Source organism: Lepidochelys olivacea (assembly GCF_965140295.1).
Source record: "Lepidochelys olivacea isolate rLepOli2 genome assembly, chromosome: 1".
Taxonomy (NCBI): Eukaryota; Metazoa; Chordata; order Testudines; family Cheloniidae; genus Lepidochelys; species Lepidochelys olivacea.
Genome location: NC_140411.1, coordinates 233306899 through 233330955, shown reverse-complemented (window position 1 = coordinate 233330955; position 24057 = coordinate 233306899). Strand labels below are relative to the sequence as shown.

At 38.8% G+C, this 24057-nt stretch overlaps 1 protein-coding gene across 5 annotated transcripts in view; it reads right to left on the bottom strand.

Annotated features, from left to right (window-relative positions):
- The window catches only part of LOC311519986 (GTPase KRas), a 101295-nt gene that overhangs the window by 5301 nt on the left and 71937 nt on the right, over positions 1–24057 (bottom strand). For 4 of the 5 annotated variants that reach the window (XM_084627141.1, XM_084627134.1, XM_084627136.1 and 1 more), the window contains 8 exons: positions 23760–23861; positions 21629–21766; positions 18022–18168; positions 8791–8894; positions 7305–7575; positions 4180–4285; positions 1761–1927; positions 657–807 (listed from right to left, as the gene is read on the bottom strand). In XM_084627141.1, the coding sequence (XP_084483267.1) occupies positions 657–807; positions 1761–1927; positions 4180–4285; positions 7305–7575; positions 8791–8894; positions 18022–18168; positions 21629–21766; positions 23760–23861 (1186 nt within the window). The remainder of the gene's footprint in view (positions 1–656; positions 808–1760; positions 1928–4179; positions 4286–7304; positions 7576–8790; positions 8895–18021; positions 18169–21628; positions 21767–23759; positions 23862–24057) is intronic. The other variant, XM_084627137.1, reaches the window with a different exon arrangement.

The following is a 24057-nucleotide window of genomic DNA, read 5'->3' as shown; positions in this document are numbered from 1 at the left end:
AGGGTCTGGCACCCAGGGACGCCAGGATCTGCAGCGCTAGGACAGCATTCCAAGAAGACTGTCTCAGAGTTAGGATTCAATGCCCTTTCACAGAGAATTTTGAAATTTTGGGCTTTTGTTCCTAATCAGAATGAAATTAAATACTGAAATATTGAAATCTTTCACAAAATGAAATAACTTTCTCTGCCTTGCTCTAATATTTACACTATATGGGAGCTAAACCATGTAAATCCAAACAGTAAAGCAGAGATAATAGCCTATCGCTCTTTTAGAAAGATTTTTTTTAATGGAGCCAATTGCCAAGACATATCACTTGAATGAGGACTGAAACACTATACAACATTTTCCTTACTTCTAAATAATTTACAGAAGACTGTTTGAATAAGGGAGCAACAAGATCTTGTGTCTAACCGAAATTATGCACCAATTGAATGTTAAGCTTTCAAAAATCAATGATAATGAACAGCGAAGGGCCCATCCAAACTCTGGATCTGAACTGGATCTCATCTCTATAATGGGACTTGCCAAAGTCTGAGTTCCAAATACTCCAGGAACTTTGGAAAAATTAAAATCCAGATCTGAATTCTGGGACTTGAACTTGAGAGGTTTTTGGATTTAGCATTTGTGTGTAACAGCTGGCTGAAGACTGACTGTACCTGCAGAATCCCATCTGGCAACCACAGGCTCCTCAAAAAATATCACACTGTCAAGAAGTCTAAGAGTCACCCCTATACGTGGATATGTGGCATCTTCAGTTTCTTCTGATTCTGGAGGATAGGGATATGTCTCCAATCCTACATCAAGTAACTTTGATGGAAAGGTGAAGAAAAGATAAAATGTCATGAGAAAAAGCAATAGACTACTAAATTTTGTAATCCACTTTGGTCCTCTGCAGAGTTCACTAAAATACAATCTAAAGAGCTAAAAACTTTATATATCATTTGATAATTCTACACATCTGTGAAACTTTGAAAATTACACTTTGCTTCTTCTGCATCTTCCATCTCAGGCTCTCAAACACTACAAACACTGTACAGCCACAGAGAGGAGCGGCAGCTATTACTCCAGCCCATATGTCTGATATTCAAGTACTGCCTGCACTGGGGCTGTATTGCAGCTCTACATGAAGGTGCTGGGTTAGGGATGGGGAGTTATGTCTCTCAGTCCGCCAATGAACATATTTACTTGAGCTAAATGCAGTTTATGTAAATTATGTCTATTAATGAGATCAGCATTGCAAAAATCCTGTGATGCAGGTAAATGTGATCCTAAATTTTACAATTGGGGAAACTGAGGCATACTGCTTAAGAACCATAAAGTCTGCAGCGGAGCCTGGAACGAAACTCAAAGCTCCATTATCACAGTCATAGGCTTTAACCCATCCTTCTGTTTATAAAATGAAGCAAGGACTTCCTTTTCCTTTAACCAACATCTTTAGGAGAATTTTCAAAGGCAGTGATTTCAGATGTTTGTGCTACCTCCATTTAACAGAACTGACTGTGTGAATACCTGTCTGAATGCACACACCCCCATTATATGGATGCCACAGGTATATAAGAAAGTTTGCAGGTGCAGCGGAGGAGCATGATTTGAAAACTCGGCTTTTAATCTCAGTGCACAGAAACTCAAAAGATAGAACTGTTTGTTTATACAGTGTGAACTCTCTATTGACAATCTCCAGAACTGTGGCAACTCTTTCCAGGGTGATCAGAACTAAAAGAGATTCATTGGGTGCAATTTTGCTTCAGAGCTTGACCTACTTCCACCATGATCCAGCCGTTGATTTGTTTGGCTTGAGGTGGGAGCTTCAGTGCATCAATAAGGTACACTCCACCCACTGGTGTGAACTGGTGCAAATCAACTATATTTTCGCCAATTATCTCTTCTTCTTTTTCATCAGTGGCCACCTGCAGTGGTGCAACCTGCACTAAATAACAACCAAATATCATGTATTAATTCAATGTCTGAATAAAGTACCAAGATTTCAAATCCCAAATGCTTTTTGCGCATACAGCGTCTAAATGTACTTAAAATGGCTTTCTACTCTGCAACATCTCAGCGCCACCTACTGGTGGTCTACAGATTTTTTTAAAGGATTCATTGGAATGGATAAAACTAGATGGACAACAAAAATGAATAGAAGGCTTATTCAGGGCTGGACCTAGGTTTTGTGGGGCCTTAAATTAAGAACTGTAGGGCCCCCAATTATAATTAGGCACGTGGCTGATGTGCTAGCTATGGGCACTTGGTGGCACAAGTACTCCTGTTCTTTGTAACCAAGGCACTCTGTAGCTGCATAGACCTATGACCACCACGGGATTTACTAATCCATACCTAATGATTGCACCGTCTTCTCATGTTTTTAGTACTGAGATTTTAAAGAGAAGGGTGCATTTCTCCTACTACTAGGGCCTGATTCTGTAAGTGACTTCATGGGTCTGCTCAAGCAGATTCACCTACAGAATCAGGGTCTTAGTTATAATTTGTGCAACCTCAATAAATGCAATGGAGTTTCACAACAGTAAATGACAAGAATCTGGTCTGGAGTCAGTGAGGTTGCACTGGTTATAACTAACAGGAAGAACTTGGCCCCCATGTTATATAAGATCCTACAGGGGTTTTGGAAAGTGCATGTAAGGCAGACATGGGGTCACAAACTGAAGTTAGAAAAGGAAGATACTTAACCTAGTAAGGGATGGAGGGTGATCAATCTGTGGAACAAAATTCCTTAGAGAATCCGCAATGGTGGATTAGAGGAAATTCCTTACCAAAATTCGTAAGAGACTTTCCAATGGTGAATGTTTTTTAAAAGTTCTAAGCACTTAAAGAAAATAATACAGGATTTTCACCCTGTAATAATATCATGTAGGTGGCTGGATGGTCACTAGCAATGTTCAAAAATGCATGAAAAATATGTTAGTATAAGGAAGACAATTTATTATGAGGATCCACTTAAACTCTGTTCAATAACACAAGATAAAATAACTGTATTATAAAACTTGCTAAATAAAAGACTGTATTTTTTTAAAAATGAGGTAATCTCAACAAACTAAAAATATCCAGTGTAATGTGTTTCCAGGTCTTTTTAGAGTGGGATGGGAAAGGGTTGCTAGTTTTATATGAATACTATATATGCTCACATATTTTATATATAGTTTTTGTAGTATACTGTGTGCATACTACAATTTAAGCTCTCTGTATACTTATTAATAGTATAGTATACTAATCTATGTAGTAAATCCACTGTACTATTAACTACAACTTTGGCTTTCCTTTTTTTTTAAATAAAAAAAATATTTAAACTTCTTCTAAACAAAACTAAATACTTGTTCTCCCAAGCTAAACCACTGAGATCTTTTTTAACACTTGTAAAAATATATTCAAGATAGAGAAGACACTTTGCTCTTTACATACATTTTCACACTAAAAAAAAGAAAGAAGACCTTAAAAAATTAAAATAATTATGCCATTTCTGGGCACAGGTCTTAGTTAATATTAAGGCTGGGATTTTTAAAGGTGCTTAATGTCTAAAATCCACGCCTTGGAAAAATCCCAAGGGAAATACCTACCTTTGTGGTCCATAGCTGTGAACCTGACAGTTTGGTTGCTGGGGCAGCACCCACTGGAAAGTTCTTTTAAAAGGCTCTATAGCTCAGATAATCAATGCTGCACAACACAGAGTCATCTTGTTTTAGAAGAAAGTGTAAAAAATAAATCAATGATTTTACTAAACTAAAGGATCTAGAAGTGTTGGAGAAACTGATGGCTGATTTATATGAGAAAGAAGATTACAACTAGCACTGGTCTCTTTCCTGGGATTATGGCCCTGATTCAGCTAAGCATTTAAGCACCTTACTTAAGCATGTGCTTAAGTAAGGAACTATTGCTGGGCTCCCAGTTATCCATAAGCTTCGTTAACTGACAATCTTAGCCTAACTCAAAAACAAGGGAAGAACCTTATTCAGCCAAGACAGATACCTCGCTGGAACCTCAAGACACCTGTAATGTATTACATTTTATAAATATATAAAATGAGAGCAATATCTAAGTCATCTTTGTTCTGTCCATGTAGGTGTTGGGGCTACATTATATACACTAGCTTTGTATGCTCCAGTGTTTGCCTAGAGTAAAATCAGACGTTTATATAATTCTGCAATACTCCATGTAAAATCTGAGTACCTCCTGAAATGGTGCTAACATTTTCTGATTTCTTATCAGATTCCTCTTCTAGCTTCTCATTTTCATCAGGATCAATTTTAATGCTGTCTTTGAAAGAGATGGCACTCTATTTAAAAAGTAAAATATCGTGTTTTTAGATTACAGTGAGACAGGCACAATTAAAAATAGTGTAGCTTCTCTGTGAAAATGAGAACCTCGGGAGAAGGAGTAAGGTCCTCATCATGCAATGAGATGTGCATGAAGCTTACTGGAGGAATGGGGCTGTAGGGTAGGAATAACCAGAATGCATCATTATGACACTTTTTAATTTGCTAGCTGACAAAACCAGATTTTGGTACAAAAATCAGGCAGTCTGGATTTTGTCTAAGTCAGGTAATCAGCTTTACATATTAATATATAAATAGAGAGAACACATGTAATATTTCTATAGCAGCTTCCCTCCAAAAATCCCAAAGCACTTTTCAAATATTAATGAATTCAGCCTCACAGCACTATGTGAAGTACGTATTACTAGCCTCATTTTTCTGATGAGAAAGCTAATGCAGGGCCAGAGATAGGAACTGTAATAGAAACAAACATAGAACTCAGATATTATGACTTTTGTTTGTACCTATGCTATGAGACTTTTCATTCCTTTCATTGTTTCCCCTTTTAACAAAGTTATTTAAGTTTTGGATTTCCATCCTAGATGTGTCCTCACCCCTGTTGTGGCAGACTTCTGGGAAGCATAGCAATGGGGAAAGTAGCCAGGCACTCATTGCATATTTGTTTCCCCTCCGCTAGGTGGATTAAAGTGCTTCTCCGTACACACTGTGTGATGGAATTGTGGCAAGAGGCAGCAGCCTGCAGACTTGTATGAAATGCCTGTCCTGCAGGGGAACAGAGAGAGACCATGTAGCAACAGAAAGAAGGACAGAACTAGAGAAAAAAATTGGGGGAAGGGAAAATCTCAGGGTAAACAGAACTATAAGAGATATCCTAGGTGAGCGACATGGGTTGAGAGAAGCGGATCCCTGAGGTGGGAACAGGAAAAGAGTGAGGACTGCTGGAGAGGGAACAAGACTTGGAAGAGAGAGGAGAAGAGTGGGAGAAAGAACAAGATAGGGAGCTTAATGAGGAATGAAAAGCAAAAGCCAGAAAAATATATGAGAAAGGCAATAAGACAGGTGAGATGTGTCATGGTGTAAAAGCAGGGTTGCCAACCCTCCAGGATTGTCCTGTACTCTCCAGGAATTAAATATTAATCTTTAATTAAAGATTATATCATGTGATGAAACCTCCAGGAATACGTCCAACCAAAATTGGCAATCCTATGTAAAGGAAGCAGGGAGTGGGGATGACCTGCCTCAGGCACTGCTTTGCAGAAAATGTGGTGGAGGGAGACACAACAAGGCCAGGAACCACTGCTGTAAATATATGACAATAAGATGTCAAAATGGTAGTTTACAATTATTTATCTAGAAAGTTGGGCAGCAGAATAAGAGTAATTTAGAACTGCCTGTTAACCTACAGGCCATAGAAGCTACTAAGAGTAAAAAAGCCATTGTATTCCTTTGGGATATTACTTGGAAGAGATTCAGATTAACAGAGATGGTATTTTGACAGCCCTCTAGTGGCAAAACCATCAATATACAGGGACTAAACAGCCACAACACCAGAGTAAAGACCCATTCCATTCTAAAACCTACTTTGCACCCCTTCAGACTGTCCTGACACTGTTGGACTCTTGTGTGTGGTTTGTGGGACACTGAATTTTCTGTAAACAGAATCAGTTCATTCTAATACTTATTAACATTTTTGAATGACCCTCTTACAGTGATGTCTTACAATTTTATCTGGTATTATCCATGCCCTGATCCACACCAGTCACAGATCTTGATTCCTACTACAACGTTCCATCAAAACAGTCATTTCTACTCTCCAATTGCTGTTCTTTCTTTTCTCCTTCCCCTATCTCTCAAGATTCATGGCAGTCCAGCCAGTGTGGCAATCTGTGTGCTGTGCCCTAAGCTGAGGATGGTCACTTCAAATTCCTAAGAATTTGGCCTTTCCCTCGCTTGTGGTCTACAATGGATGGTGCAGCTACATAGCCCCCAAATTTGTAAGATTGCAATTTGTTCATCTCACACCTTGTGCAGCTTCAGAGCTTGCCAGTCTTGGTAAACCCAACCAATCTCAAAAGGTAGGTGGTTGAGAAGATAACCAGAAATGAGAAGGACTACAGGGAAGGGTGTGACTGCAAGGAAGGGAGAAGGTTTAGGATACTTTGGGTAGTTGCAAGGAACAACCCATGCCATTGGAGTGGGCAGAAGACTAGTTACCCAAAAGTCTTTGTGGAATTGGCTCAAAAGGTTCCGTGTTTTTGTATCTCACCCTACATCCTGCTACAGCAGTTAAGATTGACTGAGATGCTCTTGCTGTCAGGTCCTTGATTTGAATTCTGCAGGACTGCCCCAGAGCATTCTCCAGTTGAGAATCACTAGCTTTGGCATGTTCTAGTTTTGGTGGCCTGCCTGAGCTTGGGTAACCTTCAGGGCATGACGTACATTTTATGTGATATGGCATGTAGCTGATTTAGTTTGGTCTTGTTTTTTGTTTAGTTGGTGGTGGCAACAGTGCTTATGGATAGCTTTGTCACCTATGGAGCTAAATTCTATATGGTGCAAATAACAGAATTTGGTTCTATCTGGTTTTAGTTTTTGTATCTAAGTGCTTAGATACTACAGTTTAAAAGTGTTTTAAAAATTCACTATAGGACAAGTCTTGAGATATTTAGTTCTTACTTTGTCCTCCTCAAAGAAAACTCCCGTTAACTTCAAGAAGAACTTCACCTGGATAAAACTTGAGTTAAGATCTCAGGATTTCCTCCCTTACCTTTTTAGGGTTTATCCATACTGAACCTCTAGTACATTTGAGGTAGGCCCATTACTAGTTATAAGGAACTCAACTGCAAGACCTTCTCCAAAAAGGAGGAATTCTTTTAGAAGGAGAATGAACATTTTAAGGACTTTTTTTGTTTTTTAAGGCACAAGGGAGACATGTAAAGATTTGTTAAGATGTAATACTATGCAGCTGGGCATTAACTGACAGCACTGTCCATGCTGTACTTTTTACACCTTTCTTACCTTTCTTCCATCAGATTCCTTTTCAATTACCAAGTCGCTATCTTCTCCACTCTTTTGTTCCCCTTCTTTTTCTTCTTTCATATCATAAAGCACAGTTAATTCTTGTTTGCTTTCTGGGGCTTGCACTTTTAAATGCAATTTAGGAATGCATTGTAGTGGGGAAATATGATCATAATGAGTGTGCAAGATGCGGACAGCAACATCACTTGTGGCCACTGTCTTTGGAAGGTCAAATCCATTTTCTGCATCACTAAACATATGATTTTTGAATCTGTGAACAGAGAATTAAAACAAAAGAATTCTCTAGTAAAGTCCGTATAATTTATTTTTACATCACACTTCAATATTCCAGTACATTAATCACAGTAATACAGGCACCTATTTTACCTTTTACCATATGCCACAGTCTGGGGAACAAAACTGGAGAAATGAGTTAGAGGGTCATCAAATGCTCACCCAGCACTGAGAGCTGCCACAAGCCCCTCCAAGATAGCTATAACAGAATTAAAGGAATTAAGCTCTGCATGCAGTTAAGGATTATGGCCAGGCAGAGGGGGGAGGGAGGGGAGTCAGTTGTTCTATATAGCATCCGCATAGGTAAATTGGGCTAATTTATTAGGCACATTTCTGCATAGATTACTGCAGCTGCTGTCTGTATTAAGTCCCTCTCCACAGTTAGCACAAACAAGCTGAGGTGGCACTTAAGGTAAAGGGAGCCAAGCTAGGAGAACAAGCACATCACCTCTGTGCCACTGTAGGAAATGGGCTAGAAGGCATACAGAAGGAGATCAATTCTGTGTCAAATCAGGTACCCAAGAACTTGGGCCTTTTTTCCCCATGGATCTTTGGCCTGCCATAGTATGACTGGAGGTCCCATTTCTGACCAAGCAGACAGAGACCTGTTCAAATGAGAACTCTCCTTCTGCCCATTTTAATACAAGAAGATATTGGCTAGAATTATAAAATCTTCCACCCATAAGCCTTGATGTTTTGCTTAGGAACACTGGGTGAGATTCTGAGCTGTGCTTTAAAAGGTGCAGCACATTCTGTGCCCAATCGAAGGAAGCTAATGTAACATCAAGCCACTTTTATGCTCTCCTGATTCAAGACTCCTTTGCTGCACACAGAATAATGTCAACAGCCCTAGGGGGCATAAGTTACAGAAGCCTCCCTAGGCTGCCCTATAGGCTGCAGTGCTGTCCTAACACTCCAGAGTGCTGCAGCCCTGCCCCAACATAGCCGTCCTACCCCCAGCAGACCCCCTAGGCTAGGGCTTGCAAGGGAGTCCTCAGAAGGCAGTCTTACAGCTGTCTTCCACAGTTCCAGTGTCTGGCACACTCCCCACTCCTTCCAGGCAGATAAGGGCCACTTGTGGAATAAAGTGCTACTCAATATGAATAAGGGTTGTCAGAAACTGGCCCTGAGTCTTTATTCCATAGAGACGTACAAAGAGCTAATTTGAAATAAGGTCACTTTTGTACTGTACCTTGGATTCTTCTTGAGGTTTCCCCAGATACAGAAAGTGATATTTTTATCTTTTATGGCCACCTCCATATTTCCACTGTCAGAATCTGCGTAAGTATTAGCCTTCTACAAAAAACAAATCAGCATATTACTCTAAATTAAACTAGGATGGAGTTGATGTACTTGAACCTGATGACAGAACTGCTATTGTCTTTGCACTCAGAACGATTAAAAAGTTGAGCAAATATTATAAATTCTTAGGATAACATCTGAATTAAGTAAAATCTACATGTGATAATTTGTAACAGCCGATACAAAATTTAAAACTATAAAACTTTCTTCAGTGTGATCACTAGCTTAAATGTTAAAAAGTTATTGATTACCGTATAACTTACTTCAGTGAATTAACTGATCACATTTATGACATATTTCTTATCTGCCCTAGAAAGACAGAGTCTTCCCCTTGTTCTTGCTAAGTGGGGACTTGCCACTATAATGGTCAGTTTTTGCACTCCTGTAAAAAGGCCCAGAAAACCCACTTGTTCTGTGATACACTCTAGTTATAATGGCCACACATTATCCTTAGTTTAGGTACATGGCATTGTATTACAGCCACTCAATGCCTTTAGCCTGTAAATTCCAGGTAGTCAGTGGGTTCTAGCCCACGAAAGCTTATGCCCAAATAAATTTGTTAGTTTCTAAGGTGCCACAAGGACTCCTCCTTGTTTTTTGCTCTTTTATCTGGTACACTTGAGCTGTGATAAAGTCTTGTGCACACCTATCAGAATTACATAAATCAAATAATAGTAATCCAGTATCTATAAGGCACCCATTATTGTGGTATTTGGCTGCACTTCACATCATTACTAACAACAACTTCTCAAAACTGAGGAGTGTATATTTTGACGCCAATATGTCCTCCTTTTTGGCAGCTTCTCGCATAGATATCGTCACATATTTTTCTATACTGCTGCTTATGCATAAAACATCCTATGTGTAATGATCCCCTTCCTTCAAATCTATTTAAGTAACCTTAGAGCTAGCATTTTATACTTATTGAAGATTCTCCAAAGTTATAAAATGTAAAGAGACACTGGGACAAACTGGTAAGCGATAGGTTAATTTGACTTCAGCTGTGTTAGCTTACAAATCTGCTTTCTCCACCAAGGACAAGAAGTGGGAGTAAGGCAGACGTACTCCCAAGAATGTCAGAGGCAGCTATTTTTTTGAAAACCCCTTTTCATAAAGTTATATCAGAGCAAGACAAAATTCTATTACACCCTTACAACCAGTAACAGGATAACAAGGCTGTTTGTTAAGAGCTACTGTGCATCCAGTCGCTCACAGAAACAAACACATAATAAAAATCTACAATTTTTAAAGATACGGTTCATCACAGAATATACAAATATTAAAATATCAGCGCGAAATAGAAAGAAGCAGCACATTTTGATAAGTATATTCAGACAGTGCAAGGATAAGGTGAAAGCTGACCTGTGGCCATTAAGATTGTAGGTTGAAGATCAAAGGAAGAGCTAACTGTAACCTGAAAGATGACCACTATACTATCAAGGAAGTGTTCTGTCTTCATTCATTCTGTGTTCAGATACAAAAGGAGCAACATGTAGAGAGAAAGTAACATGAGGGATACCAAGATGGGAACTGAGAAGTTCTTTCATAAGAGCAACTCCCATCAGGCTGGGAATTGCTAGTTCAGTAGACCAGTGCCAGGCAGAAATACCCTACTACAGTGTTAGAGAAAGCCATATCTGAATTTAGAGAAGATTATACAGACAGTTTTGTAAATTCAGTTATTCCTGTTGGTACCATTGGACCAAATGGCAGCAGGGACCAGACCCTGGCAGAGAACCAAACTGAGGTTCAAAGGAGTAAACAAGTTAACAGCTCCCTGTATATATACAAATCATCTACATCTTTTACCACAGAATCCTGACAACCAACATCCATCAAATGCTGAATCTTAAGACAGACTAAGTATTTGCATCCTCACGCTCATTTTAAGTAGTATACTTGCCTGTATTAAAATACATAGCTTCCACATCTGATCTCCAAATGAGAAATTTAGACAACTTCTGACCGCTGTCACTGGCGATGAAACCTGACACTACACCCTCTGTTGTTCTTATTGCAAAGTGACAGACATTCATTAAATTTCATATAATAACTATAAAGAAAATACTGGTTAACAAATTTGATTCATTTTAAGTATTTTTTTTTAACCATTTAAGTTTGTTTAGTTGGTTAACAGAAACTTTTAACTTTTAAGTCTGTTAACTTCAAATTATTAAACCAAATTACCAATAATCACAACTGACTTTTTAATTGAACGCACAGTGTGACAATTCCAGTAAATGATATCTGGCGGATTTTCTCAATGAAATGTATGGAACTGTTTTTATACACTAAACTGTATTTTACATTTGCTCCTCTGATTTCTTGCTGTTTCGATGGCAGTAATGATGACCAGAGTCTAGTTTACCGTATACAGTGCTCTTACTCCTTGGCCTTGAATTATTTTGGCTAAACAGTACTAATTAATGGGGGAGGGGGGGTTTACTGGAGGAGAATCAGCCTTATAATAACTAATTACTAAAATTACTAATTACTAAAAGTTTAAGACTTTGCATAACTCAACTTTCAAGTAACCTCTAGCTCCTACAAGAGTCTGTGTATCTCATTGTGGCATAGTATAAAGTGGTGACCTTTTATAATTCAAGATAAGCTACAAGATTCTATAAAACAGTAAATTTAGGTGTGACTTATTGTTAGACACAAATGTCCCTGTTTGTATGAACAGCTTGTTCATTTGTAGGAAGACTGTGCCAAGGGCGTAGTAATAATTGGTTAAGTTTGGAGAGTGCTTTCTGAAACTAGATCATCCGTATTTAGAAGTTCCCTGCGTGTGTCCAGGAAGAAAGAGCAGTGAGAGGAATTTGTAAGGTATGAAAGAACAGAATTTCCAGAGATAAGGACAAGCATTATAGCCAGTTCAAAGTAAACAAATACTCATCCAGGTTTGAAAATCAGGTATTAAAATGGCAGAAGAAGCAGATTACTGACTGAAATAAGCAAACAGAAACTGTAGAAAGTTAAGTCAAGCAGCTAGAGGTGTTGCAGATTAAGAATACACAACTCATTACCCAGACAGACTTGGTCAATGAGTAAATAAAACCACTACAGATGCTCAGAACCACTGTGAAAGGAAACCAAGCTCAAAATATATATAACGTTGTGCAAAAATTAAAATCTTCCATTGTTGTTTGCAGTGTTGTAGCCGTGTTGGTCCCAGGATAGTAGAGAGACAAAGACCAACTTCTGTTGACAACAAAGACAAGCTTTCGAGCTTACACAGAGCTCTTCTTCAGGTTATTAATTAATATCAGTTCAGAAACAGCTTCATCTCCAGTTAACCATTAGCAAAATATATAAGTGAAAGGTAATGGGGCTGGAAGAGGAGCTTAGCAGGGCAACAAATATTATAGGGGAAAAAATGAGAGCGTATCAGAAGCAAAACCTTCTATGAGCAGCTGAGACAAATGCGTCTTGCTCAGAACAGACATAATCCTGATGATGAAAGATTATAAGAGGAGCTTTTTGAGTTTACTTGACAACTTAAGGGATGATGCGAAGTATTATTTGTTCATCGAGATACCAGGCTTTAGGCTAACACACACAGCAAATGGATTCTGGTCTACAAAGCCATACTCAAAAAGTAATGAAGTGCGGGCACTTGCATACTATACTTCTGCTTCAGAGACCATTGATGTCCATGTCAAACTGAAAATGGAGTGGGGAGAACAGCCACAGTCTTTACCCTTATTCCAGCGCAATGGACAGGGACAGAAATGTAAGCAGAAAAATAGCTATGAAGAATATAATTTTTTCAACTGACATCTTTAAAGGAACTACCAGAGAGGCTATAAAGATGAGTCCCAGAGAAGATGTGGAAACTGAAGACCATGAATTCAACATTGAGTTTAATCCCTACTTATTAATGTAATAAATATTAATATTAGCCTCATAATGTATTTGATAGATTTTAATGTGTTTAATTGATGTTAGAGAATTGTGGTGAGAGTTCACCTTACACAAATGATAGCTGAATGTGGAAAATAGTTTGGCATACGTGTTAGGCAAACTTAAAAAGGCAAGGCTTAATATAACTTCAACTGTGTTCACTAAAAATTCCTTTCTCAATAATTCAGTATGAGACAGAAATACCCTGCAGCATCATAAAAAGCTATTTGAACTAGAGAATCCAGACACCTTTGGGTGACGCCTACCAATCCCTGCCAGTACCAATGACCAGACCAGAGGGAAAACAGAACTGGATCTTTATGATACCAAGTAACAAAATCTTGAAAGTGAAATCTTTTTCTCAGATGAGTAGTGTCATTGAAGTCAATGGAACTACTTAGATCAGCAAGGCAAACAGGAGTTTATTTTGTGGGAGGTATGTGCATGCCACGTGCACAGTTGTCAGAAAGTTTTTCTCCTAGCAGCAACTGTCGAGTCGACTGTGGAACCCCCTGAAGCGGCGCCCCCATGGCACTCAATATATGACCCTGCTGACCCGGAGCCTCCTCAGTTCCTTCTTGCCAGTTACTCCAATAGAGGGAAAGGCTGGTGGGTTTGGAATGAACAAGAGCAACACATCTCAAAGAATAGTTACAAGAAGGTGAGTAACCATTTTTCTTCTTTGAGTGATTGCTCATATCGATTCCAATTAGGCGACTCCAAAGCCTTACTAGGCGGTGGGGTCGGAGTTATGGAATTGCTGATTGGAGCGCCGCTCTGCCAAAAGCTGCATCATCTGTGGCATGCTGGACGATGGTGTAATGAGAGTTGAACGTGTGCACCGAGGACCAAGTTGCTGCCCTGCAGATTGCTTGTATCAGGACCTGGGCCAGGAACACTGCTGATGAGGCCTGAGCCCTTGTGGAGTGTGCTGCAAGAGCCGGGGCTGGTATTTCGGCCAACTCATAGCACATGCAGATGCATGACCTGATCCAGAAAGACATCCTTTGAGATGAGACCCGGAGTCCTTTCATCCAGTCTGCCACTGCTACAAAAAACTGGTTCAACTGCCTGAACAGCTTAGTGTGCTCGATGTGGAAGGCTAGTGCCCACTGAACATCCAGGGAGTGGAGCCTCTGCTCACAGCTACTGGCATGAGGCTTAGGATAAAAAAACAGGCAGGAAAATGTCTTGACTAGTGTGGAAGTGTGACACAACTATAGGAAGACAGGCTGGGTGACGACAGAGTTGCACCATATCCCTGTGGAAAACCATATAGGGTGGGTCAGGGGTAAGGGCCTTTAACTCAGACACCCTCCTTGCTGATGTAATGGTGACCAGAAAGGCTACCTTCCACGACAGATAGAGAAGGGAGCAAGTCACCAGTGGTTCAGATGGGGGCCCCATTAGCCTGGAGAGGACCAGGTTAAGGTCTCACGCGGGAACAGGCTGTCTAATCTGGGGATGAAGCCATTCCAGACCCTTGAGGAACTGACCAACCGTAGGGTTGGCAAAGATGTAGCATCCAGACACTCCCGGGTGGAAAGCCGAGATAGCAGCGAGGTATCTTTATGGATGACGCTGCCAGGCCTTACTGTTTCAGGTGCAGAAGGTACACTAAGATGAGAGGCATAGGTGCCTGAAGAGGGGGTGTATGATGCTGGTCACACCAACAAGTAAATCTTTTCCACTTTGCCAGATATGTGGCTCTAGCGGAGGGCTTCCTGCTGCTGAGTAGGACCTCCCTTACCTGTTCCGAGCACAGAAGCTCCATGGAGTTTAGCCATGAAGCTTCCAGGCCATGAGGTGGAGGAACTACAGGTCGGGGTGATGAAGATGACCATGGTCCTGAGTGACCAGGTCGGGGAGGAGAGGCAACATGATCGGGGTGTCCACCCATAGTTCCAGCAGCGTGGTATACCAGTGTTGTCGAGGCCACTCTGGTGCCACCAGAATTATCTCTACCCCATCCCTGCAGACCTCGAGGGACAAAGCATTGCCGGTTTGCCTCGAGACTGTGCCACATGTTGTCCGGGGTGGATGGTAGTTCCATCTCCTCAGTGACCTGGCTCAGGGAGTCCAACGGCACTGGATTCGATGGTCCCCCTTGCGGGGCTGAAGTCGACGGTGCCATCTCCAAAGTTTTTGGCACTGGGTGCTCTTCCATGGGATGCGCCCTATTGGCCGGCTCCGAAGGGGTGGGTGTCGGAGTCAGAGATCCACTCCTCCCCTGCTTCTGGTGCTGCTTCGGCACCAGGGAATGGGACCGGTGCCGGGTTGATCTCATCAGTTTCGGTGCCAGGGAGTGGTGGTGCCATGAGTCTCTTCCAGAGTCCTTCTGTGGTGCCGCTTCTACCACTGCTGCCGGGGCACTGTACATCGATGAGCTTGGTGCCACGTCTTGCTGTACTGATGTGGGTTGCAGTCTAAATGCCACCTCCAGAAGAAGCTGCTTGAGGTGAAAGTCCCGCTCCTTTTTTGTTCTGGGGTGAAACCCTTTACAAATCCTGCACTTGTCCGCTTGCTGTGCTTCCCCCACACACTTTGTTGCAAGACTTGCAGGGTTTGAACCCTTGGGATTTAGGCATACCTCAAGTCCCCAAGGTGGAATGCCGTCAGGGTGAATGGGAAACCCTCCACTCCCAATAGCTATCTGCTGTAACAACAGAAAACCACTTAAAACTAAACTTAACTAGACTAGGAATAACTCTGAACTACACTAAACTGAAAGACTAGGGAAAACGAGGAGAGCTTGCTAAGCAAGTCACCACAGTTCTAATGACTGTCACAGGTGGTAAGAAGGAACTGAGGAGGCGCTGGGTCGGCAGGGTCATATATTGAATGCCATGGAGGCGCCACTCCAGGGGGGTCCACAGCTGACCCAATGAGTGCTGCTAGGGGAAAAACTTTCAGACGACTGTGCACACCTAATTGGAATCGATCTAAGCAATCACTTGAAGAAGAATACCTAGGTTCCATAGCTGAGCTTGAACTTCTGAACCCTGACACTGAAACTAATAGCTGACTCTAAATAATCTGCAGTTCCTATGCCAGATTGGTAGATGTTTCATATTTAATGTAAAACTACCAATGGTAAATAAATGATTTCTTATCATTAATCTAATTTGTTAGCAGAGCTGAGCAATAATGGAAAAAATATTTCTTTGAATCTGAAAGTGAATTTTGATTTGAGCAAGCCTGCAACATTTTTGTGGTCTCTTTCCTGAAACATTTCAGCGGTGAAATGAATGTGACTAGCAACGATACTTTTGAAAATGAAATTTTAGATTGAATACTTCATATTAACTCAAAGGGAATTTCTAATTGCATAGCCGATTATAAAAATTACAGTTCACCCTGTGTTGATTAATTATGTTTGTTGACAATGCACAAAACAAAAAAATAAAAAAGGTAAAATTAGTCAAATAAAAGTATTCGTTGTGAATTATTCACTCGTTCTAATATCAGTAATTTTAAGTAGTGTGTTTTCCTTGCTCAAAATAAAACCTTTACTAGGTTAAATCTGTTTATTTCAGTACTTGAATAGTTAAACCAGACTATCACTGAGTCACAGCTAACTTGTTAATGTTGCTTCATGAATGTAATGCATGATGTCCTCGGTAAATGTAGTCAGGTTGATTTTCTCCAATGCAATGTATTAAATTGGATTTTACATACTGTGCTAAATTACAGATTTACTCATTTGATTTCTTGCTATCTGACTGAAAGAAATAAAAGTAGAATCTAGTTTGCCATATAACAGAGTCCAAAGTCCTGTGTCTTAAATTATCTTTACTTCAGGAGAATTGGCCTTCTGAAAAAAACTTTTAAAAGTTTAATAAAAACTTTAAAATTACTTTTAACTCCATAAAATTTAATAAAGCAAAAAACACACAACACAGAAAAAAGAATACACTACAGCAATTACAGCTGGGTCACATTGCATTTATTTGTTAAGACATAAGTTAACATCATAGATTCAGTAACACAAAATATTATATATTTGCAAAAGGGCCAAGGTTGCTTTGCATTTTGTACTCCTGTAAGTTTTCAATTCTAAGTTCCCACATCAGCATAAATTCACCCAATGAGGCATTACCAAATGTAGGGCCTGATAGTCCCACCCTTACTTAAGCTGAATAGTCCCTTGCGCAGTAACCTCCACGGAACTACTCATGAAGTAAAACACTATTCAATGTGAGCAGAATGAGAGTATTGTTGGATAATATGCGCCCATTTCACAGTCCTGGGCACATTTTATCAATATATAAATATTAAAAAGAAAACAAAACTTGTTGACATTGTCTACCTGAAGGGCCAAAAAGATTTACATTTGCTTACTTTACATAGGGTTTTGGATCAGGTTGCATATGTCTAAGTTACTCAGAATGGTTAAAAGAACTTTGAGTCACAGCCAGAGCAAGAGAATTAAATAAAATTGGTTCAGTATCAACATATTTGATGTCTAAGACTGAATTCATGAGGCTTGATTCCAGCTCATAGCCTATTAAATAGTCAATTTCCTATTTACCTAACAATTTGTTGCAAACATACAACCACTTCCTTCCACTTTTTCTTATTCTTTCTCCTCTCTACATTTGTTTTCCTACCACCATCCTCTTGCTAAACATACATAATCCACTACAGAATCAACTGTTTAAATTAGCATGCAAAGTAGATCACCATTTCATATATACAGTGTTTTTCCTATATGTATATTAATCTTATGTATATTCTTCAATTCAGATAAAAATCTCAATTTAAAAAGTCTGTCACACAAACTTGTGTAAAAGTTTATCTGCCAAAGATTATTTTAAAAACTTAATATTTTGCATTTAATCACTAAATATTTGTGTAATCAATGGTTACTGTTAATTTAAATCATGGTGACAGTTAAGGCCAGGATTTTCAAAGACCTCTTAATTCCCTTAGTGTCAAATCACACTGAAATACCCAGTTCCCACTGAATTGAACTTCCTTAGGTTAATTTAAAAATTCTAACCTCAAATACTGTGAAGGAGAGGTCCTCAGAAACATCAGTCCAGTACATGATTATGTTTGAGCTGTAGAAGTTTACACAGTAGTCTGTATCACAGTGTAAAAAAAGTCACTTTTGCAAATTAACCTAATGTACAAAACTGTTACTTTCCCATTGCCCTTGATAGTTCATGAATAACATTTGAAGACTAACAACTAAAATACAAAGTTTACTTACTTTAAGTAGGCGTTCTGTTGCTTCATTGTATTTCTGATGAAGAAGACTCTGCAATTCCAGAATTGATTCCTGGTATTGAATGATGACCTTTTCCTTTAGCTCATTTGGCGGTGTGTCCAATAACAGAAAATACAACTTCTCAATTAACTAAAAGACAAACTTTTCACATTAGTTTTACGATCAAATCATAGCAGTTTAATTTCCTTTTTTGGGGGTGTAGGATGGGAGAATGATTTCTTTTCTTCTGATTTCAGATATCATATATAAGGTATCCTGTTCTCTGTTAAAATATGAGCTGAACTTGCTTCTTTTGCATATATACAAATATTGGTTACAGGAATTCTCTATTATACAACTAAAAACTATGTGAAAAGACATTATTAAGGTTTCAAAATTAGGAAATGCTTGTGCAACCTTAATTTAGCCCCTTTGTACATACATATGATGATACAGTCTTTAATTATGTCATCACACACTATTTTTTTTCACAGGATCCCTCCCACATTCAGTGCAGGACTGACTTGAGCAAGAAAAATTTCAGGGCACAGAAACTCTGCTTAGGACAGAGTTATATTTCTGTTTATTTGGTCTGTTTGTTCCAGGTTTTCGTAAAAAAATATTTATTATTTTCTAAATGTGTCACAGCTATGACAGGGACAACCAGTAGGATCGAAAACAAGTGCTACACAGCTAATAAGAGGCTTCCTGTTGGCTCATAAAGCAGTGCTGTCTACAGACAACAAAGTTCCTGGTCTGAGTCTCAGCAATTCCAGACTTAATTTTATATGTGTGGATGCTGGCAGGACAACTCCACTAATTGATTAAGTCTACTGGAGTGACTAGCCATGAATTTAAGCAATATCTTTCTCTGGAAGTTCTCTAATTCTATTTTGGAGATCTATGCTTTGAACCTGAACCAAAACTCTTACACCTCAGGCCAGAGGAGACTCAAAGTAAAATGTATTTGCTTAGTGTCCTGGAAATAGAATACTGGGATATACTCCAAGTTCCCTGTTTTCACATCAGAGATCTCACCATGCCAAAAACAGATTTTTATATTAGTGATGTTGGTGCTGATTTTGTAAATTATGCTATTTTTGTAAGTGAAAGTTTTGAATGTGTGAGAGTATGATGCCATGCAACTCCAGCCGTCAGAAGAACATTGACAGTTTTAAGGCTTCTTCAGATGAATTTTCCTTGTTCTTGTGGACTGAATGTGCTTTATTGACTGCCATTTGCTGATAATCAAATATATTTTGTCACCTTAACTATAATGAGCACCTACTGATGTCCATTATAATCTGAATTCTCCCCTAATTTAAACTGTCATATCTCAAGAATGATTTATCCATTTCCCCTCTAGACTATTCAAATGAAAATTCTCCTCTCACAGAAGAACACACAAGCATACCGTGTTTTGACAAAGTCTGTGGTGTGGGGAGGAGGTTGGTCAAAATCAGGATTTTAATGGAAAGCTATTTTTGTAGCCTTAATTCTGGAGAAAGTTCTCTTCCGCTAATAACAATCTCAAATTTGAATTTCAAAAATTTGTTCCTAATAGGAACAAATATGTCAACAAAATTTTTAATCTACAAGATAAACCAAAATTCGAGATTTGGATAAATGCTCCAATCACAAAGTTGCTTGCAATAAGATGATGATATTTGGCACATCTAACAAACTAACACTCATCCCATCCTGATGTCTACAATGCTTGCCTGAGATTAAATGTCAAATGTTTATTAGATATTGCTGTATTAGCAAAGTCATCCATTAACATTCTTTTTGTTAGTGTGATGTTTACTGTAAACTAATTTAAATCTCGTTTATATGATCTTTCATATTCTTCTCTCCCTATCTGTAAATTACACCCATTAATGTCAACGGAAATTACATGCACACAGGGGGAGAAGCATCTAGATCCCATTGTCTGTACTATTATGATCATCTGCGTCAATCAGTTATTCATTCTTTCTACAGAATTGTCACTACTTTGGGGAAATATTAACAAATCTATTTAACACATAACCACAGTAATTTAAGATTACCAGAAGATGTCAGTAACTGCAGTAGAGCCTGCAGACCACACTTTCTATTGCTGTATATTCAAACTTCTAGTATCAGTGCTTCAGAAACCAATCCTGAAATGCAACAGGCTAGCTAAAAGATGCATTGCTGAAGGAAGTTGGGAGTCCAGGAATCAAAACAAAAGTAAAAAAGTGGTGAGCTCAAGTCCACCCATTTCAAACTACATTCATAATACCAAAGTAGCTGAATGATCCTGCTAAAATGATCAGCAGTAAATGGTGAAATGTTAGCATTCAGAGTGTCATCATGTCTTCAGCATGAACTGGTCATTGACATAAATACAGAAGTTCTTGCTTCTTTTAGAACAATCATTTCAGGAAGTCAATCTGTATATGTAGTATGATAACACCATATCGGCTCCACTTTCTGGACAGTTTTCTTTGCTACCACAGGGCTAGAAAATTTGTAATTTTTTAAATGAAAGCTTAAACTCTCTAGAAAATGAAGGGGCCATCAGAGAACTTCTGGTATGGCATATAGTCCTATACTAGCTCAATCTGACCACACTAAGGTCTGGTATACCCGGGGGGGCAGGAAGGGGGGAAAATGGATCTAAGTTACGCAACTTCAGCGACATGAATAAAGTAGCTGAAGTTGACGTACTTAGATCTACTCACCGCGGTGTCTTCACTGTGGTGAGTCAACTGCTGACACTCCCCCGTCAGCTCCGCCGGCACCTCTCACTCCAGTGGAGTACCGGAGTCGACGGGAGAGCGCTTGGCAGTTGATTTATTGCATCTAGACTAGAGGGCTTGTCTATATTACCCGCTGGATCGATTTATCGATCCAGCGGGTAATATAGACAAGCCCTAAAGTCAAATACTGTGAGTGGATATAATGAAGGTCTAGATGATCACATGCTTCTGAGTGTAAGCAGTTTGTTCCAAAGGTTAAGAAGGAATTTGAATTGCTAATACCATGTAAAACAATATTAGATTGACTAGATGAATGGTAAGAACGGAGGCTCCTTTCCATTGAAGCTTCTACATACGGCATGAGCAGCAAAGTTCAGATGTGGAGCTTGATGAAACTTTCGTCAATTTGGCAGAGTGTATGGATCCAGAATTTTTATTGGATCCATCTCTACAAGCATTATATATATGAACTCCTGAAAGGCAGGATGCTAGAGTTTTTGAACCAATGGTCTTATGTTCCTTGTTTCCTAATAAAAAATGTATAATGAAGGAAAGTAAAGACAGCATATCAGAGGAAGACCAACACACAAAAATTGCTGATGATTTGGGTGATGACCAATTACAGTCAAACAACCAAACAAAGGGGCATACACTATCATTTTGCGGTTTGTAAGCTATTGGTAACTAAGAACCTTAAAAGGAACGAGGAGTACTTGTGGCACCTTAGAGACTAACAAATTTATTTGGGCATAAATAAATAAATAACAAATAAATTTGTTAGTCTCTAAGGTGCCACAAGAACTCCTCGTTCTTTTTCCTGATACAGACTAACACGGCTCCCACTATGAAACCAAAAACCTTAAGAATATCATTGTAACACTTACATTTAGCACTTGGTTTCCTTTCTCGATCACAAACTCAATATCCTCATTTTTATTTTCTTGCCACAAGCTCATGAAAGTATTAATTTCTTGGGGCACAGTTGGGTCAGGACTCCCATCACATTGCATGTAATGCTCCCACTAAAGAGATTTTTTTAAAAGAAAAAAGAAAAGTAAATCCAAAAGTTTTAGGTACAAACACCTCAAAACTTCATAATTACAATACATGAGTAAGAGGATTTTGAGAGAGACGTGTGTGGTCTAGTGATAAACACACAACTAAGGAGATGTCTATACTTGTAGCTGAAAGAGGGATACTTGTGCTCATTCTCATAGAGCTAGTGCACAAAAGTTGTACCATAGTTGCAGTAGCAGCAGGAGAAGCTAGTCTCCCTGAATACAAACCCATTCTGACCACATGGTTACATACTTGGGCAGCTAGCCCAATATTCTGGCCATGATACTGCAGCTACACTACTATTTTCAGCACACTAGCTCAACAGCAACTAGTGCAAGTATGTCTCCTTGAGCTAGCAATGACATCTCCAATCCCAAGTGTAGATAGAGCCTGAGTCCTAAACCCGGTTTCATCCATCACTCGTTGTGTGACCTTCAGTCTTGGTTCACTCTGTGACCTCAACATCTCTATCTCAGTTTCCACATCTGTAAAATAAGGACCATAATAAAACCTGTCTCATTATCTAATTAATCATCACAACACACAATATTTGTTAAGTACCTTAAGGACTTAAAATGGAGTTTTTAAAAGCACTAAGCATTGGCACAGCTGTACTTCCACAAAAGTCAATGGTCAAATTCCCGCTGACTTTAGAGGGAACAAATATGAGCCAATCCTGAGCACTTTTGAAAATCCCATCTGTAAATTTAGTAAGTGTTAAATATTAACAACAGCATCGAATCACAAAATAATTCCATTATTTTTAAAATTTTGAATAAATGTGATCGATCATAAAGTATGAGGATTGAGAACACTAAATGGAGCCAGGTATTATAGAGGAGCCAGCTCTGGCTCCGTAGAATGCTTGAGCTAAATTTTGCTGTTAAAGCAGGGATTCAAACTTTTTATTATGTATAACAAAGAGAGCATATCCTCTCCAAAATTAAAACACTTTTTCTTTGAGTATTGAATGAATTTTCTGAAAATTTACAAGTAAATCCATTAATTTGTTTACAAGTTAAAATTAATTAAAAATGGGATCTTTCAGAAATTTAGCATTTAGCATTTGATTTTTCTTTGGTCTGAATATTCTTCATAACAGAATAAAGCAAATTCTTCACACTTCCTATAAAGTTAAAAACTAACTGAAACTGTGGGCATACGTGACATTTGAATGATTTTTTAAAGATTAATGGTCACATTTTATCACCATTTTTCATAACTGAAAGTTACTCCTTCAGCACAGGCTGAAGAATAATCTTAGGAGAATTCCACAAAGAATTGCCCTCCTTCATAATGATTGGTAACATCTATTGTTCTTAGAGGTACTAAAGCAACAGGTTGCCTTCAGTAAAAAAGCCATTTTGTTAAAGAAAAAACAACCACCCCAAAGATGGCAAGACCCAAAATTGCACAGTTAGCGCACACAACAACCTTAACTCTATCCGGCAGAAAGGGATGGGAGGGGGAAGGAAAAAATCTAATGCATCTTTAAAATTCAGTTTAACCTAATCTGGAAACATAAATATGCAAACAACGTGACAATAATCATCTGGGCATTGCATGATGTCCTATAGGATGGAACTGTTTGGATTCTTTAACTTTGTATTTCCACCCCTTAACACATTAGACTTAAACTGAAACATTAACTCTGAATTAATGCAGTAGTACATAACTCAGGTGTTATGCTGTTTCCTGCCTATAATTATGCCAATATACCTCAAAATCCTGACTTTCGTCATCCCTGTCTCACCTGAGCAGATATTACCCACTGTCCAAACTCCTTAAAAGTTTTTTGATTAATGTAGTGTTTTTCATTTAAAACTAGAATGAACAAAGCACTAGAAAATACAGGAATGATCTTGTAATAGAAGAGAGAAGCACAAGATTATTTAAAAGTCTCTTCTTTGTCAAACCTCTAGAATACTATGTGGATATTTTGGAAAGCAAGTTTACCTTAGCATGTGCTCTATAATCTGCTTTCCATTGCCTTGCACTTAAAAAGTTCTCTTCTAATAAATGGAGTTCTGCAAGTTCAGTCCCTCTCCGCTCTTGATCCTGTTAGTATATAATCAGGTACATGAATTTACTATTCAGTTTAATTTTAGTTTTTATAAATTATTTTATAGTAAAGAAAACTCAATTTTATTTAGGTATTTTGATGGACAGAGTATTAATATTAAAAATAATCCAAATATTGATAATATCTTGAATTTTTATGGCACATTACATCCAGGAGATTGCAGTTAATTAG